At 54.3% G+C, this 18,159-nt stretch overlaps 1 protein-coding gene across 1 annotated transcript in view; it reads left to right on the plus strand.

Moving 5' to 3' along the window:
* The window catches only part of POR (cytochrome p450 oxidoreductase), a 48,216-nt gene that overhangs the window by 27,115 nt on the left and 2,942 nt on the right, over positions 1-18,159 (plus strand). The window contains exons 3-9 of the mRNA XM_069486355.1: positions 11,201-11,249; positions 13,737-13,865; positions 15,384-15,533; positions 16,009-16,133; positions 16,504-16,593; positions 16,931-17,029; positions 17,987-18,103. Coding sequence (XP_069342456.1) covers positions 11,201-11,249; positions 13,737-13,865; positions 15,384-15,533; positions 16,009-16,133; positions 16,504-16,593; positions 16,931-17,029; positions 17,987-18,103 — 759 coding nt within the window. The remainder of the gene's footprint in view (positions 1-11,200; positions 11,250-13,736; positions 13,866-15,383; positions 15,534-16,008; positions 16,134-16,503; positions 16,594-16,930; positions 17,030-17,986; positions 18,104-18,159) is intronic.

The following is an 18,159-nucleotide window of genomic DNA, read 5'->3' on the forward strand; positions in this document are numbered from 1 at the left end:
CCCAAGAGGAGGTCTTTTGAACTGTTTGTAACAGCATTTAAGGACTTGTTAAGGCATCCTTTAGCAGCAGTTACAAGTAGCAAGTTTTCTTTAATAATAAGAGTGGTGGTAGTAATAATATTAATAAATGGCTCTTTCATAGCCACTCCCACTCACTCAGCTTGTACCTCTGGACAGAGCATTCCACGCCGGGGCGGCCCCTGCCCTCAGGACGCCCAGGGGAGGGCTGGTTCCCAGGGGAGTCTCTCTGCCCTGGCAGCACTTGGCTCCCATGTGTGATACAACACTGCATGGAGCACCCTCTTGATGAACGGGAATTTGTTTATATTCCTGCCTCCACGGTGCAGAGGTAGCATCCCCTCCTTATTTGGGCCCCTAGCGTAGCACAGGGCTGCCTGTCAGAGTCAATGCTATGGAATTGATAAATGCCAGATCTGTGTGTGTGGCTGCCTTTAGGGCAAACTCTGGCCCACCGGCTGGGGTTGGCTTACACGGTATTTTTAAAAAATATTTTAATCAGAACATTAGGTCTGGCAACTTTGCATAAAAACCCAGACTTACAGCTTCTTACAAAAAAAAAAAAAACAGAGGATCTGGCCACACTGGACCCATGGCGATGCCCACCCGCAGCGGTGGCAGCTGAGCACCGGCCCCCCTGCTGGATGGCGCCCCTCCTCACCCCGCCTTCTGAGCCAGCTCCCAGCTCAGGCTGCTGTGCTCCTGTCTGTGGCCCCAGCCCTGCCCTCTGCATCTCTGCCGCCCTCCTGGCGCCTGAGGGTGCTTTAAAGAAAAACAAAGCTTTTATTATGGAACATTTCAAACAAACACCAAAGTACAGAGCACAGGAGAGGGGCCATGGCCACCACTTCCACAGTTTTCAGTTACCCAGTCCTGGCCAATCTTGTGTCTTTCCACTTCCCCGTCCCCACCGCTTCTGGATTATTTTAAGGCAATTCCCAGAAATTGTATTTCATCTGGAAATATCTCAGTCCTCTAAAGTTCAAGGACCCCCATTTTTGAACATAACACAATGCCATCCTCACACCCCTGAAACGCAGCAGTAATTCGACATTGTCAGATACCCAGGCATTTGTTCATAGCTCCCTGATTGATGGATCAATGTTTTGTTTTATTCTTTTAATAGTTTTTTTTTTTTAAATTCAGGATCTAAATAAGACCCATACACTGCAGTTGATTAGTAAATCCTATAAATTTCTTTCTCTCCCTCTCTTTTAGGGGGTTAGATTTATTAAGGTATGATTTGCACATAGTAAAATTGCTTCTTTTTAAGTGCAAAATATGATGGGTCTTGACAGATCTGTGCGGTTCTATAATCAAATATCACAATCAAGATCTATAATAGAATATTCCATCACCCCAAAAAGGTCCGCCCATGTCCCTTTGCAGTCAAGTCTCCTTCCCCCGACCGTCATCCTCTGGCAACCGCTGATGTCATTTCTGTCCCTGTGGTTTATCCTTTTCCAGAATGTCACGTAGATGGAATTATACTGCTGCGGCCTTCTGTGCCGGCTGCTTTTCATTCACGTAACGTCAAGTCCTTTCATTCCCAGGTTTCCCTCCCATCCCGTCTCCTCCTTGCAGCATTTGTGTGGAAAGAATCACATCATTTGTTTCTCAGAGTTTCCCACAGTCTGGATTTTGCCGATCGTATCCCACTGGGGGTTGCTTTTGAAAAGCCACAAAAGATCTCATTTTCCTAAATGACCTTCATTTAGGGGCTCGCTCTTGACGGAAAGCCCAGGAGAGCCAGACGTCAAGGCTGCTGGCATCACATAGTTCTGTTTTTATCTCCTGAGTGCCGACAGATGGAAAGTACGCCAGAGGTCTTGCCACGTTCAGTTCAGGGTCACTTTTTCTATAGAGCGATCCTTGCCCCCGCTGAACAAGAGAAGAGAAACACGAGAGTTTCACGAAGAGAAAAGCACCTGGGAGAAGGGCTCTGTGCCCACGAGAGCCGAAGGTGCCTGGAGCTGCCCACGGGTGTGGGAATGGCCAGGAAATGGGCCTAGGATATTTCTGCCAACCCTGCAAGCACAGGTCTGGGATTTCTGCTGCCCCTTGACTACCAAGGGGACTGCACCTGCCTTTCCTGGTCCCTGATGAGACTGGGGTGGTTTTTGCCATTCTGGCTAGTGCCTGGAGCCCCAAATGTGGGCTATCTGGAAACAGCAATGCAGAACTCGAATCGGCCACCGTCCTGGCTTTGCTGGGCGCCGTTGGAGTGCTCGGTGCTTCTGGTGGCTCCTTCCCCGGTGTGCCAGGCATGAGGGGCACAGAGGACAGAGCAGTGTCCTCAGAGACTTGTGCATTTGGCAGTAAGGACGGTACAGAGTGACAAGTGCTCTGACAGCCCAAGGCAGTGAGAATGCAGGGGGGCACCTCCCGGGGGGCATGTCAGGGACAAGGTGCCCCCTGATGAGTCTGGGAGACTGAGTAGGAGGCTGGGGAAGGAGCTGTGAGTGCAGGAACTCAGAGGCGAGGACACGTGGGGCCTGCTCTGGGAAAGGCACGGCTTGGTAGCGCCCAGGTGTAGGTCAGCAAGAAAGCTGGGTCACAAAGGGAGCCTCGGGTCCTGGGGGGAAGTTGGGGTCCCAGGGGTAGTCTGGGGTCCTGGGAGAAGCTGCAGTGCACTGGAACCTTGAGTACGCTGAGCCAGAAGGCCCCAGCAGCCCTGGAAAGGGCTGGGAGGTGAGTTCTCTGAGTGTGCCCAGGGCGCATGGGCACTTTGTGAGCTGTGCTTTGGCTGAGCCAACACAGGCTGGGGCAGGAACCCTGGATGCTGGGCTGCGTGGCTTTGGACTTTCACAGGCCCAGAGCTGAATTACCACTTCACCCCTAGCCTCACTACCCTTGGCTATCAGCGGGGGCAGAAATCCTTACCTGCTTCCCAAGGTGGCAAGGATTATGTAAAATAAAATATTAAGCTCCCCAAATACTAGCTGGCATACAGTGGGCACTCAATAAGTAGTGGTTCCCCTTCCCTTTTTTGTCTTTGACCTGTGGCCTCTCACATCTGTTTTAACCTTGCACCTGCCCAAGGCTGGCTAACTCAGGCTGCCCTCGCTGCGTGGCCACTAGAGCTGCTGGCTTTTATTTGAGCTGCGGCAAACCACTTTCTGTTTTCTCCAGAGGCAGGTCTTTCTGACCATTGGCCCTGCACCACAAGGCTCGGAAGGTAGAGAAATCTGGGCCTGTTGGGTGGAGCCATCTGCAAAGCCGACCCCATCCCACCACGACAAGTCTGTCCCCGACGTCCTGCCTCAGCTGCTCTCGTCCGTTCCGTCACCTTGGCACCTGGTAGCCTGGGCCTGGGGCACTTGGCCGCTAGACACCAGGCTCTGGAAGGGAGCTGGTCAAAAGCAACTGTCCCATGTGTTGCCAAAGGCAGGGGAAAGTCCCGGAAGAAATCAGTTCTGCTGTGTAGAAAATTAAACTTGAGTTACAGTTTTCAGAAATGCTTCTCAGCATTGCCTGGGACTGGAACAGGATGAATCCCACTGGGCTCTCATCTCCATCCAAGTGGCTGTGCTGTTCCCTGCCCTCCCTTTGTCCTCCCCACATGGTGGACTGCAGCTGTCTTCTGAGGCCTGAGCCGGAGAGACTCCTGCTCCCAATTTGGGAGCAGAGAGGCCTAATTGGAACCTTCCTTGCTCCATTCTGGAGCCACGTGGTCTGGGCTCCCCGCCTGTGCCCGCTGCTGCCTCTGCACTGCGGAGCCCTGGATTTTCTGATGGGCCATTTGTGCTTGGGAGTCTCTGAAGGGACACCCCTTAGGACAGGACACCTCCACAGAGACTGGAGCAGCCACCTTGCTGGGCGTCCCCCGACTGCCGTGACAGGAGGGAAAGTGCGTCTGTTCCACAGCGTGAAGGACGCTCCCAGCTGACACAGACCCAGCGTTATCAGCTCTGTTTCCCCGCTTTTGTGTCAGGGAAGATGGGGACCAGATCTAATTTAATATGATCGAGAGGCACCCAGGCCGTGGGCTCAGCATGGCTTCCTTTATGGAGAGACAGCCCTGCCATAGCAACCTTCACAGTTGCCTTCTAGAGTCTAGAAGAGCTTTATTCAGCAGACATGACTTCCTTTTTTTTTTTTTAAATGGGAAAGGGGGAGGGCGTGGGGAGAAGGGCTCTGATATAAACAGTTTCCAAGGAGACCCGAGTTGGGTTGGAAGGGTTTTTTCCTTCCCTCGGTCCATACAGGAGGAGGAGGAGGGGTGCATGCCCCAGCCGCAGGGGATCATGGGAGGCCTCAGTCTTGAGTCCTGCCTCCTCCCGGCTGGAGCGGCCAGATGTCGCAGGGTTCTCAGGCTTGTGGGGACGGATGCCGGCAGGAGCTTGGGGAGACTCCAAGAGGACTTCAGGGTGTCCAGGAGCACTTGGAGTCCACGGTCCCAGGCACTTTCCCCACCAGCACTGGGGAGAGCATGGACGGACCTGAACTTTCTATCTGCTGGCCCCCTGCTGGCTTCCAGGAGCGAGCTGTACCCTTCTTTTTTCCTTAAGTCCTGGAACTGGGAGAGAGCAGCCATGGGGTGCACGTACTCATCTCCGCAGGACGAGCCCACCCTGAGAAGGTCAGTTCCAGACAATGTCCCCAGCGGCAGACAGCCTTGGTGGCCCTGGCATCCAGACTGGAGTGTGGAGGAACTTCCTGCTGGGTGGGGACACCCTGGAGGCATGAAGACACCGCTGTGTCGAGTTGCCCAGCAGAGGCGGGCGCTCCTGGGGCTGTTTCATGAAAGTGTCTGTGGGGGGTCGGGGCGTTGGCTGGGCCTGGGTACTGGTGGCCCCTTCGGTCCCAGACTCGCAGGCTGCATTTCCCTGCTTCCGAAGGATGGGATTTGGACTGGAAACTAGGAAGGCCCCAGTCACAATTCCTTCGCCTGGGAAGGGTCATGTTCCCTGTGCAAATCCGGGTCTGAAGCTCTCAGGTGAGGTGGAGCCAGTCCAGGGCAGCCTGAGGTGTGCACCCCTCAGGCTGAGCAGGTGAACTGTGCTCCCTGAGCCCTGGCGCCTGGCTGTGGGGTGGGGAGGAGCCTCCTAGCTGCTCCCCAGGCAGGACAGGTTTGACAGCAGGGACACAAAGGAATTGCTCTGTATTGCGCCAGGGACCTGGAGGCACAGGGTCTTCCTGGTCCTTGGGACACAGAATCTCTGGAAGTTGGCCCTGGAGCCGAGAGGAGGGAGTGAAGGGTTCTTCCTTGTCCCCTGAGGCTGAAGCTAATGACAGACCATTGCTGGGCCTCGGCAGGGCTCTGGGGGCAGAGAGGGCTCCCACGTCTCTTTCCTCCCCTCCATGTTCCACTCCCAGAGCCAGCCAGTCTGGAATTCCACTTTGTTCAGCTGTGTCAGGAGTTCACACCGAGGCCCTCCTCCCCACACACCCTGCTGGGCTGCCATAGCGGGACCTGAGCTCCCCACCCGCTGTGGGGTCCTCAGCCAGGGGCTCCTTGGTAGCCTGCTTCCTGTGGCTTTCTCTCTTGGGGGCCATTTTCTGTCTCTGAGGATAGAGCCCAGCTCTTCCAAGAGGCCTTTCCTGGTTTCTTCAGCTCTAAGTGCCTGCTCCCTTTGAAGCCCCATGGCATGAACCGTGCCATCCATCTGTGTGGTCTTAGCACATGCCACATTGTGCCACAGACTGAGCCCACAGCTTTCTCCTTCCAGAGAACTCCCTTTTTTCCCTTTGGTGTTAACCAAGCTCCGGGTGTCGTGCCAGACACTGGAGAGGCTACGGAAGTCAAGGCACAGGGCTTTAAACAAGAGGAGTGTGAGGCCGCAAGAAGGGCAAGGGCCAGTGTAGTCACATGCCTACGTGGTGGCAGCACCAGGACCCAGCGTGCAGCTCCTCCCCTCCTGCTGTGATTGTCCTTGGAGCCTGTCTTCCCAGCCAGAGGATTGGCCCTTTGAAGACAGAAGTTCCTTCCTTCTAGTCCCCTGCCCTCGGTGCCTGGCACGGTGCCTACTTTCCCCCGTGCCGCCCCAGGCTGGCACACATTGCCTGTGGGTGCAGGAGAGCTGCTGGCGCTCTCGGGGAGTTTGCCCCTGTCCCTTTCTTCAGCAGGTCTTCAGAACCACTTTGTTGGAGATGGAGTTTCTATGAAAACATCTGTCCTTTAAGGGATAGGAGTTGGCTTTTCAGCTGCTGCTGGACTCTCTCAAAGGTGGGTAGGGAGTATGAAGTGCCTCCGATGGCCTCAGTCCGCCTGTACCAGCCTCGTGCTGGGCAGAGGTCTCAGGACTGACCACCCAAAAGGAGAGAGAGCATCCTGTGCCAAGGCACAGACACCTCCCCCAAAGTTGCGAAAGCCAGGCCTCAAATTATTTATTTCGTTTAGAGACAGGGTCTCACTATATTGCCCAGGCTGGTCTCAAACTCCTGGGCTCAAGCGATCCTCCTGCCTCTGCCTCCCAAAGTGCTGGGATTACAGGCATGAGCCACCATGCCCAGCCTCAGACCTCAAACAGTCAGAATATACAGAGTAAAGTGCCTTGACAGGTATATGTCACTGAAGACAGTGACAAATAACCTTGATGCTGAGGGGCAGGGAAGAGGAAAGGATAAGTAGGAGTTTGCGGGAAGGGGTCAGAGGAAGGACATCCTGGGTCCAGGGAGCAGCATGGAAGGGCTGAGTAGGTTAGTGTAGCCCAGAGAGTCTGGAAGGTGGAGAGTCAGGGGATGGGGCTGGGCCACCGTGGGAGAGGTGTTCGGAATCGGTGGCCGCCTTTCTTTTATTTAGAATATCTTCTCTGATATGAGTCTGTACTCAGGGCTTAGCTATTCTAATAATCGTTATTGTTGGAGCCTTCAATATCAATCAGTCTATCCTCATGCACATTTTTAAAATAAAAAGTAATTTTTCCTATTACAAAAGCATTACATGTGCATTGTAGGGGAAAAATGAGTAGGAGAGTTGGGTATAGAAATTAGCCAAAAAAATTCAAAAAAGACTCATAACCCCTCAACCTAGGAGAGGACAACTCTTAGCATCTTAGTGTATAGCCTCTAGACCTTTCCTCCTTTTGAGCAAAATGGGATTGTGTCATCCGTACCATTTTCTAACCAGCTTTTTTCACTTAGCATACTAAAAATGTCCTTCCGTGGCAGGAGACGGTGACCTGCCATCACCTGATTAATAAGCAAACGATGCTGTATTATGGGGCTGTACCTTAATCTGTGTGGCCTCTCCCCTAATTTTGGACATTTGAGTTGCCCACTCTCCACCTTTTTAAACTACAAAATATATTTTTAATTATAAAAATAATGTGAAAACTTATAAATTTGGAAAACAAAGGAAATGATCTCACCCGTTATCCTAACCCTTCAATGTTCTCCCTGAAGATGCTGGTGTATGTCCCTCCAGGCCCTTTTTCTCTGACTAATCGTGGGCATTCGGTATTTTAAGGACACGTTTTCCTGTGTCCCTGCTGGCAGTCGCACATGATACCCTAGAAGGGTTTGGGTGCCAGGGAAGGTGTGTTGATTACCCAATGGCACAACGGTCGCTTCCTGGGGGCCTGCTTTATGTTGTCATTTCGAGTTTCCACCAGAGTTTCTGCTGGGGTACATCTAGACACAAGGACCTGGCAACAGTTGAGAAGTCGAGAAAGAAGAGTCCCATATTAGTGAATTTGCCAGAAACTCTAGTCCTTTTTAGACATCAACTAAATGGATTCAGTTTTTGGTTTTTAACTGAGAGAAAATTCACATCACTTAAAATGTACCATTTTAAAGTGTACAGTTCAGTGGCTTTTGGTGCATTGACAATGTTGTACAGCCATCGCCACTGTCTAATGCAGAACATTTTCATCACCCCATAAGGAAACCCTGGTCTCGTTGGCAGTCACTCCCCACTGCCCCTCGCTCAGCCCCTGGCAACCCCTAATCTACCTCCGTCTCTCTGGATTTGTCTGTTCGGGACAGTTCACATAACAGGAATTACATTCAGTTTTGTACCTGCTTCTTCCCTCATAGTATTTTATCGGAAACATTCATCTAGGTTGCTGAGAGTTTTCTTAATCATTGCTTTAAGTTTGATTGCTGTTTGGTCGGTAATATATGCTCTTGACTCAATTCCGAAGGCACACGCACTGCTGTGCACCTGGCTTGCTTCGCCTGGCCGTGCAGCCCGCAGAGCCTGCCTTACTGGCACGCAGACAGGTTTTTAGTGTTCTAGTCTATGGTGAACATTAACCACAGGCATCGTGAAGATGTGGGCGTGGACAGAACTTGGACGTGGGAGCCGAGGTGTCCAGACACAAGACCCCCTGCAGTGCGGTTGGAGCTGGGATTGGGTGAGGAAGGGGCAGCCTGAGAGCCTCCATTCCAGCCCCCGTAATCGTCCCTGCAACCCCAATCTCTGACATGCTGCCCCCGAGCTCAGTGTCCCAGCCAGGCTTCCTGACCGTGGACACCAGGACGAGCACAGGGGCCCGGGGCTGGCAGGCTGACTGCGGAGGGAACACAGCCCACTTGTAATCCCAGCCCACCTCGGACACAGCCACCTGAGCCCCCCTCATACTGCTGGACTTGTCTGAATTGGAAATCGGCCACGTCATCTTGGCCACTCTGTGAGAGAGATTTGCTAAGGAAGTAAACGGCCTGGGTGGAGAAGAGGCAGCCATCATCGCACTTTTGAAAACCTTTCGGAATACTCAGCGCCCACCTGCACACCCCCACTGTCATTCTTCTGTACCACAAACTTTTGTGCAAGGGCTCTGTGGCATCCCTGCAGCCCCCCAGGGACCCTCTGTCCTGTGTCTTGGCTGGGGCCTGGCAGGTGAGGTGGCCAGACAAGCTTCCGGGCATAGCTCCCTTCCCAGGTAAGAGTGACAGCTGCCCGGTAAGCGGAGCCTGCCGTGGGCCACACACTGTGGCGGGTCCTTTGGATCCTCTTTCTTCATCTGATCCTTGCAGAATCATCTGAACTAGGATTTGTTACTTCCATTTGCTAATTGAGGAACAATGAAATCCTAGTTCAAGTTCACTCAGCTGCGAATTGGCAGGTTGGAAAGGACACCTGGGTCTGCCCAACTCCAGAGCTTGTCTCCTGATGCTGTTGCCTCCTCTGCCAGCCTGAGAGCCGTGGCAGTGGGAGAAAGAGGGTGTGTGTGTGTGAGGTTTAGGCATAAACTTCTTACTGAAATATCACATCTATAGCTAGGCGCATCTCTGCGCCATAAGCATACAGATCTGTGATTCTCGCCGTGCGAGCGGGTGGGGGTGGTCGTCGGCACCCAGATCAACAAGCACATTGTTACCAGCGCCCCAGGAGCCCCTTCCTGTCCCTTCCACCTGCAAGGCCAACCACCAGCCTGACCTACGTCCCCATAGATTGGTTTGCCTTGTTTTGAACTTTATATATGACGAAATCATACCACACGTGCCCATTTCTATCTGGCGTCTCACACATCGTGTTAGATTCATTCATATGCACGTGCATAGTAACAGTTCCTTCTTTTTCATTGCCGCAGCGGAGAGTGTTCCGCTGTACACACGTACCACAGTCTGTTGACTCTTCTGACGGGTACGAGGGTTGTTTCCTATAGTAGCATATCCAATGCTGCTTCGAACGTTCCTGTGCGTGTCTTTTGGTGCACAGGTACGAGCACGTTGCCTTAGGTGTGCACCAAGGAGAGAATCGCCGCGCTGTAGGGAGAGGCAGGTTCTGCGGTGTTGCAGCATCTTCGCGCCTCTGCCACACCCACCGGCAGCTCGTGGGATTTCCTCTTGCTGCACATCTCACCTGTCTGTGACATCATCAGTCTTTCCAGTTTTAGCCATTTTGATAGGTATACGATATATCTCATTGTGGTTTTAATTTCCATTTTTCTGGTAATAAGAACCTTGAGTACCTTTTCCTAGGTTCTTTGGCCATTTAGATGCTCTCTTTAAGAAAGTGTCTGTTCACATCTCTGACATGTTTCTGTTGGATTATTTGTGTTTTCTGATTCATTTGCAGGACTTCGTGTAGTCTCGATCCAAGTCTTTGCCAGATGCGCGTACGTCGCACCTGTCTTCTCCCATGCTATGGCTTGCCTTTCATCGCCTTGAAGGTGTCGTTTTAAACAGAAGCAACTGTATTTTAGTATTCAGACTTGTCACTTGATTCAGAATGGGCTCATTTCAAACATCCTAAAGATTTGCCACCCAGAAAAAGGGACGTGTTTCCCACCTTGCTGTCTTACGCAAGGGTTTTTAACCACGTTCAGCTTGAGAGTCCTTGGCAAAGTGCCCTGGGCTTGTCCTGACAGCCCTGCAGGTCTGGGGCAAGGACAAGGGGAAGAAAAAGGACAGCAAATGGGGCAGGGCAGCGGATGAGAGCCCAGAAGCTGGGATGTGGAGAGTGGACAGAAGATCGAGTCAGCCCAGACCCATCCTGAGGCCGTGATGTGTCAGGCTGCTCTCTGGAGGGGACAGGATCCAGTTCAGGGCTCTAGAAAGTCCCAGGAACACAGAGGAGGGTACAATGAGATGTGGCTCCCGTGCAGAGGAAGGGAAGGGGATCTTAGGCATCGCAGGGGAGCTGGCACTGGAGCAGGGCCTTGAGGGTGGAGCCACGGTCAGCCTGGCTCTTGAGGGTCAGCTGGGTGAGGAGGGTGTGGTGGGAATGCCCTGGGGAGGCCCACAGAATTCTGAGGGCCACCACGGAGGGAGAGGCCTAAAATCAGTGCATTGAACATGGTTTTGGAGGGGAGCAGAAGGCTAGGCTGGGGACAGACTCTAAGGGGACTCGTACCCCATCCTGCGAGTCATGGGAGCCATTGAAGGTTCTAGAGTGGAGCAGGGCCATGGTGTGTCTGTGTGAGGCAGGGATTGGAGGAGAAGGTTGAAGGGGGAGGGGAGGGGAGGCTGTGGGAACCTTGGCTGTAGAGGGGAAGGAAGAGGGAAGTGAAAACCTTGGCTCTTTGTTTGAGGGAAGCAGGTTCGCATCTGTCTGGGGGCAGGAGGTCTTGGCTTTGCAAGGTGTTGGTGTCAAAAGGGGCGTTGGATCTACACCAGGGGAAATGGGGAGACCTGGGAGCCCTGGTCCTGCCTCTTCCAGCCCCGGTACTGGACTGGAGGCCAGCTGCTGGCTCAGTCACTGGGGAGGGGAACGGGGCACAGCTGCAGTGTCCCCTCGACATGCTGCCACAGCACACGCATCCCTCACCCATTGGACACTTCTGTTTTTCAGGACCATCTCTGTCAAAGACAGCAGCTTTGTGGAAAAGATGAAGAAAACGGTGAGTGTTCTCTATGTTTTAGTTCTTCTCAGTGAGTCTCAGCCTGGTGGGCCCAGGGGACGGGTCCGGCAGAGGGCCAGCTTCACCGGACAGAGGAGGCCCCTGGCGAGGGAGGGTGGGTTGGCACCGGGCAGGGGCCAGGCCCGGGAACCAGGCCCTGCTCACCTGTGGGTGCCTTCTTGCCTAGCCAAAGCCCAAAGCTGCTCTGCTGGTGCTGGGACAGTTTACTTTGTTTTTTTGAATGTTTCCTTGAGCAAACCAAAGTCTAGGAATAGACCCTCCATCTAACTCCTGAAGCTGTCCCTTCTCCCCTTTCCATGCCAGGCTGTCCAGGAGCAGGTGTGAATCTCACACAGCTGTGGTCATGGCACGGCTGCAGTTTCATCTCTGTTTTGTTTTTGGTTTATTTAAGTATTTAATTTTAGGAATAGGTACCACCTTCACATGGTTAAAATCCTAAACATCAACTGTTTAGTGGAAAGCCCCACCACCGCCGCTGTTCTTGGTATTTATGGATCCTTCTAGAGCTTCTGTATGCACATACAAATAAAAACAGAGATTCTTATTACACCGGTTTTTAAACACAAAAGGTGGCATATTACATGCACTATTCCAGACCTTGCTTTTTCTTTTAACTTAAGAATATGTCTTGGAAATCCTTCCCCAGCAGCACAAAGACACTTCCCGCATTGTTACAGCCGCATGGTGATTCCATTATAGGGCCACATGGAGGCACTGTACTTTGTTTTAACACTGTCCTGTGGATGGGCCTTGGGATAGTTCTGATCTTTAGCTCTTACAAACAGCGCCACTGTGAATACGTAGATCAGCTTGCACATTTGCAAATACTGCATAATCCCAGAAGTGGAATTGTTGGATCCAAAGGCATGTGCATTTGTAACTGTGGTAGAAGCCACCAAATTGCCCCCTGGGAGGCACACACACCATGGTGCCCACTCAAGAATGAGTGGTCTGTGAGACAACCTCTTCCCCACAGCCTTGCCAACAGAGAGTTGTCAAAGTTTAGATTTTTGCCAATTGTCTAGGGGAAAAAAGACCTCAGTGTAATTCTAATGTGCATTTTTCTTATGAGTATGTTAGAGTGGAAAGCCCAGTAGGTGCTCACAGCACAGGTGGAGAAAAGTTTCTCACGAAGAGATTAGGAGGATATATAAAAGTAAAAAGTTTATTTTATCCTTTCAGAAGGAGAGATTGACAGAGGGAGAGCAGGGAGACGGTGGCATCCCAAAGAGAGAAGAGGGTGCCAGTCCTGAGGCCAAGTGGCTGGCTGGTTTTAAGGGGGATGAAGAGAAAAAGAATAGCGATGGCTGTCAGGTGATAGCAAAAGCAGGAGCAGGATGTCAAAGTCCAAGCCTTGGTCGCCAGCCTTTCCTTGGAGATGGGATTATCACAGGAGATGCGACTCCACCCTCGAGATATGGTGGAGGCTGTAGCTTGTTCTGCTGTTTACTCAGGAACTCTGTCAAAGCAGATTCTCAAAAAAACAATTTTAATGAGAGAGATTTACATCTATTTTCCATCGGCTCACTTCCTTCCAGAAGTTGTGCAGAACAGAACTCCTGCAGGGTGCCTGTTGGTGAAGGAACTCGTGGGCTTGATCTTTAACCATTACTGGGGAAATTGTGGGATTAGATGTTTTCCTGTTATTTTCGGCAAACCCGCCCCTTTCAAATGAGGTTAAGTAGATTTTTATATATTTAGATGGCATTTTTTTTTTTTAATAGAATCTCTGTTCAAATCTTTTGTCCATTTTTCTGTTGGAATTGATCTTTCTCAAGGAACTGCTTAAAATTATTAAGGAGATTAACTCCTTGTCTGGGTTGTAAGTTGAAAATATTTTGCCCGTTACCAGTTTGCCTTTTGACTCAGCTTACTGTGTTTTTATCTATTTGTTTTGCCGTGTAAAAGTCAAGTAGTCAACTTTATTATTCTATCTTTTTGTGATTTCTGGACTTTGAGTCATAATGTGAAAGTCCTTCTCCACTACAAAAAGATAAAGGTATTCTCCTGTATTTTCTTCTAGTGTTTTTATGGTTTAGTTTTTCATATTCAAAATGTAAAATTTGATCTATTGGGAATTTGTCCTGGTGTGAGAGGTGAGGTCTGGCTCCGGACTCGACTTTTTTTCATAGCTGTCAAATTACCATGGAAAAGAGTCCATCTTTTCCCCACTGGTTTGAAATGCCACCTTTATCATATTCTTAATTCTGTTTGGTTACCTTCTTTTTTTACTTAACATTATGTTTTTTTCCCGTGTCATTAAAAAATGTGTCATCTTGAGCAGCTGTGTGTGTAAGATCCCCTGGGTGACTTGCTCTCCTCTACCACAGTGGCTGTGACAGTAAGAAGCCAGCCCCACAGCCACTCAGACAGGACTTGGAGCCAGGAAGGAGAGGGGATGCCTTTGAGGGGCCCCAGGGGTGTCTGCTGGAGCCTCCCCAACCCGGTGTGTCCGGCCTTCCCTAGGGAAAGAACATCGTCGTGTTCTACGGCTCCCAGACGGGGACTGCCGAGGAGTTTGCCAACCGCTTGTCCAAGGACGCCCATCGCTACGGGATGCGGGGCATGGTGGCAGACCCCGAGGAGTATGACTTGGTAAGCTCCCGCCAGGCGCTTGCCCCCTTCTTCCCGTCGCTTCCTGCGGTATTGAGGAATTCGCCTCTAGATCCCAGAGAGGCTTAAAGGGCCGAGTTAGCCCAAGGGACAGATGGAAATGGATGTCTCCCACTGTTTGTTCTAGCAGCCAGGTGGTGCCAGTTTTCATTAAGACATTAAGAGCCCAGGCCAGTGCACGCACACGTGTGTCTACACCCAGCGCCGCTTGGGCCCAGCCTGCACGCTGTGGGGCCTCCCAAGTGCTGGGCAGCTCGAGCAGAAGGGACCTGGCACGTCGGGGGTTGGGTGTTTCAGAAGGTCGGGAGGGGAACTCTGTCCCATTTCTCCCCACCCCAAAATGCACTGGCCGGAGAGCAGACGAAGAGTCAGTGGGTTGGGTGCTGATCCCGCCCCAGCTGGCAGCCGCTGCCCGTGCAGCCTCCTTTCTGATCTACAGAGGAGGGATGAGGGTGTGGGATGGGTCACTCTGAGAACCCTTCAGCTGGCCTTGTAATGAGGCTGTTAGTAACTTGTGTGTCGGGGACACAGGGTGAGGGGACAGTGTGGCATGGGGAGGGGCTACCATTTGGAGCTGCAGGAGTCCTTCTCCTGTCCGTGGGCCTTGACACGGTGCTCCCCTTTGGGCCACTAAGGGACTAAATCCTGACTTCCTGGCCTCAGCTGCCTTGTCCCTGAGGGCCGTGGGAGGCACATTTGCTCCTCCGGCCACTGGCTCTTCCTGGATTTGGCTCCTTCCACCACCGCCTTGCTCGGTTGTGGCCCTCAAAGTGCAAGAAACTTCAAGCAGTCGCTTGCTGTTTCTGGGTTGGGAGAGCCAGTGACAGCCAGGCCGCCAGCCCCAGGCGGAGGCAGGAAAGTGGAGCCAAGCGGGAGGCTCCCCTTAGGACGGGGAGGCTGGCAGGGAGCAGGGGTCCTGGAGAGACGTCACTAGTCAGGGTGGCTGAGGAAGAGCTATTCCTGCGGCTCCAGCAACACACCGAATGCCCTTTCCCGCAGAACCAGCCCTCTCCTGAGCGCCAGCCGCTTGCCCCACAGGCTGCTCCATCTCCCAAACCAAACCCGTCCTCCCCACCTGCTCCACCCTCTATCTGCAGGCCTCGTTTCAAGTTGATGAACAGCTTAGTCAGAAAGTAGTGAGCACCCAGGCCATGCCTTGTGCCAGGGAGTCTGGGCTGGTGGCCCAGGGTCGGGAGTGTGGTCATACTCCCAGCCCTGTCCGCCCCATGCTCTCTGTGCCTGCTGCCCCCCTTCCCCTAGGAACACACACTCTCCACTCCAGCCTGGCACACACTGCGTTGTCCTGCCCCCGGCTCAAACGCCAGCCCCTCTGCTTACCCGTCCCTGACCCTCCACGTACCTCCCAGGCAAACAGATTTGTTCTTTCTCTGACCCCACAACACCCGGACGTCCCCAGCTGGGTGCTGCCCCGGGCAGGGCCTGGTGCAGATCCGCCCTAGGGCCGCGCTCAGTCGCGGCTGCCTCTGCCCGTCTCTCCAGGCCGACCTGAGCAGCCTGCCGGAGATCAACAACGCCCTGGTCGTTTTCTGCATGGCCACCTACGGCGAGGGGGACCCCACCGACAACGCCCAGGACTTCTACGACTGGCTCCAGGAGACGGACATGGATCTCTCTGGGGTCAAGTATGCGGTGAGTTACCCAGAGGCTCCTGTGGGTTCGCGTGGCCTCAGCCCCTCCCCTGGGCCTCTGGACCCTCAGGTCCGAAAGGCAGGCCGAGGGCCTGACGGGGAGCTTGTGGGGGAGTCCTGGACCCTTTCTTCTGCCCTGGGCCCCAGCACAAAGAGAGCTTCTCCTCCCACGTCCCCAGTTGTTGCTGGAGGCTACAGGAAAGACAGATGTGGCGGGTGACCGAGATCTGGCCAGGCAGGAGGGCTGGAGCTGCCCTGCGCCCCTCCCCGCTGCCACGTGGCGTCCAGGCTGAGGCTGCTGTGGAGGGGCAGCCTAGGGGCTGCAGGTCCCTAAACAAAGCCTCTTCGGGGGCCAAAGGTGGCCCAGGTGTCCTCCTAGAGCAAGGTGTCAGGCGGGTACGGAGGTTTGCAGGCGCTGCCTAGCGGCTCGGCCAGCCTGACCCTCGGGCCAGACCTGAGTGCCCGTGTCGGCGCAGGTGTTCGGTCTCGGGAACAAGACCTACGAGCACTTCAACGCGATGGGCAAGTACGTGGACAAGCGGCTGGAGCAGCTCGGCGCCCAGCGCATCTTCGAGCTGGGGATGGGCGACGACGACGGGAAGTGAGTGCCCCGCCCGAAGCCTGGGCCACCCCCACCCCGTCACGTGTTAGGTGCCACACGTTTAGGGAGGGGGGGACATGGGGGGGGTGCAGACCACTGTCAGCTGAAAGTCAGTGACCCGTCACCGACAAGGGAAGGGACTCGCCCTCCCTTCGCCCAGCCCTGCTCAGTCACCGGGTCCTCTCCCGGCTTGCCCGGCTCACAGAGGAACCTCTTGTCTGAAGTAGCTGCTCCTCCAGATCCTTCCTGACACCGTGGGCTCAGGTCGCGGGGCGGCCCCTACCCGGGATGGGAGCCGGGTCGGGGCGAGCAGGGGAGGGGGCGCCCCCAGCTGGGGAGGCCGGCGCGGCTCACCCTCTCCGCTCCCCAGCTTGGAGGAGGATTTCATCACCTGGCGAGAGCAGTTCTGGCCGGCTGTGTGTGAGCACTTTGGGGTGGAAGCCACCGGGGAGGAGTCCAGGTGAGCGTGTGCCGCAGAGCGGGGGGCCTCAGCCCGGTCCTGCGCCCGAGGGCAGCCATCCCAGAGTGGGGTCTGGCCGGGGGTGGCAGTGGGGGCGATGAGGAGAAGGCAGCAGAAGCTCAGTCAAGGGGTCAGGAAGGGTCCTTGGTCCCAGCTGAGGAGCTTGGGCTTTCCTTACCTTCTCACGGACTCTCCTAGAAGCTGCTGCCCGGCCCTGCGCTGGCTCTTGGGGATCTGACCGGACAGCTCCACGCTACTCCTCTCCCTGTGCTCTGTCCCCTCCTCCCTGCCGGGACCCCCCTGGTGCCCGGCCTCACCCATGGTCTCCCCTCTCCAGCATTCGCCAGTACGAGCTCGTGGTCCACATGGACATAGACATGGCCAAGGTGTACGTGGGCGAGATGGGCCGGCTGAAGAGCTACGAGAACCAGAAGCCGTGAGTGGATGGGGAGCGGTTGCCGGCACAGGGCCCCGTGGCCCAGGGCACACCCACGTCCCAGAGCCTGGGGACAGCAGCTCAGTGCACTGTGCAGCCCCACAGGGCTCTTCCCCCCAGCCCAGGAGTGGGCTCGAGTGTCCCCTGCACAGCAGGGCACAAGGCCCCGAGACAGGGGGCTGCTCCACGCCGGGACCCCCAGGAACGCCTGGCCCGAGGTGGCACCAGTGCAGGGCGTGGCCTGTGAGAGACTGGCGCGCGCCCAGTTTGGACTTAAGTTACTTGGACACGCTGCTGTAGACTCCCTGGGGCGTGGGGCACATACTATTTCCCGGACAAGGACATAGCAAGTTTGGCTCTGTGTCTAGGTTCAACCTTGGCAAAAGGGCTCATTTCCTTAAAATCTACCTCAGTAGATGGACTTTTTGGCCAAAAACAAAGTTCCTACCTTGCGCCCTTTATGCCCTGGGTGCCGCCCAGGAAAGTCCTCGTGCTGCCAAGAGTCACGAGCACAGGCCCAAGGCACATCCTGCCCAGCTTGCATCAGGCCCGCCGCAGCCCTGCGTTTCAGGGACTTCATGGAGTAAAATTCCTCTCGTCCTTACAGTCCCAGGCACGTGGCGGGGCGAGCTGGGCTGCATCTCCCAGGGCCTGGCCCTCCCTGCGCTCAGCCCCCCAGAGTGTGGGAGGCCTCACGGGGCTTGTAGGGGCCTGTAAATGGGGACACTGACGACCTAGCTCTGCCCACTGTATGGGTTGTCGAGAGGACTGTGCTGGATTGGGCTGGGAGGGGTCCTTGACATAACTGGTGAGGTTTCTTCTTGGCCCGTAGAGGCCCGAGGGCCGCTGGCCACCTCTGAGGTTCTCTGTGTGACCAGAAGGATCCCCTGGGGACAGGGAAATCCAGTTCCAAGCCCTGGCCAGTCACTGGCTCCTCTTCTCCACCCCACCCTCCAGCCCGTTTGATGCCAAGAACCCATTCTTGGCCGCAGTCACCACCAACCGGAAGCTGAACCAGGGAACTGAGCGACACCTCATGCACCTAGAATTAGACATCTCGGATTCCAAAATCAGGTACCAGCTGCCACCGCCACCTCCCCTGAACCTTCACCTGGGGCCCCGGGTCTGGG

The sequence above is a fragment of the Eulemur rufifrons genome, chromosome 14 (assembly GCF_041146395.1).
Source record: "Eulemur rufifrons isolate Redbay chromosome 14, OSU_ERuf_1, whole genome shotgun sequence".
Lineage (NCBI taxonomy): Eukaryota > Metazoa > Chordata > Mammalia > Primates > Lemuridae > Eulemur > Eulemur rufifrons.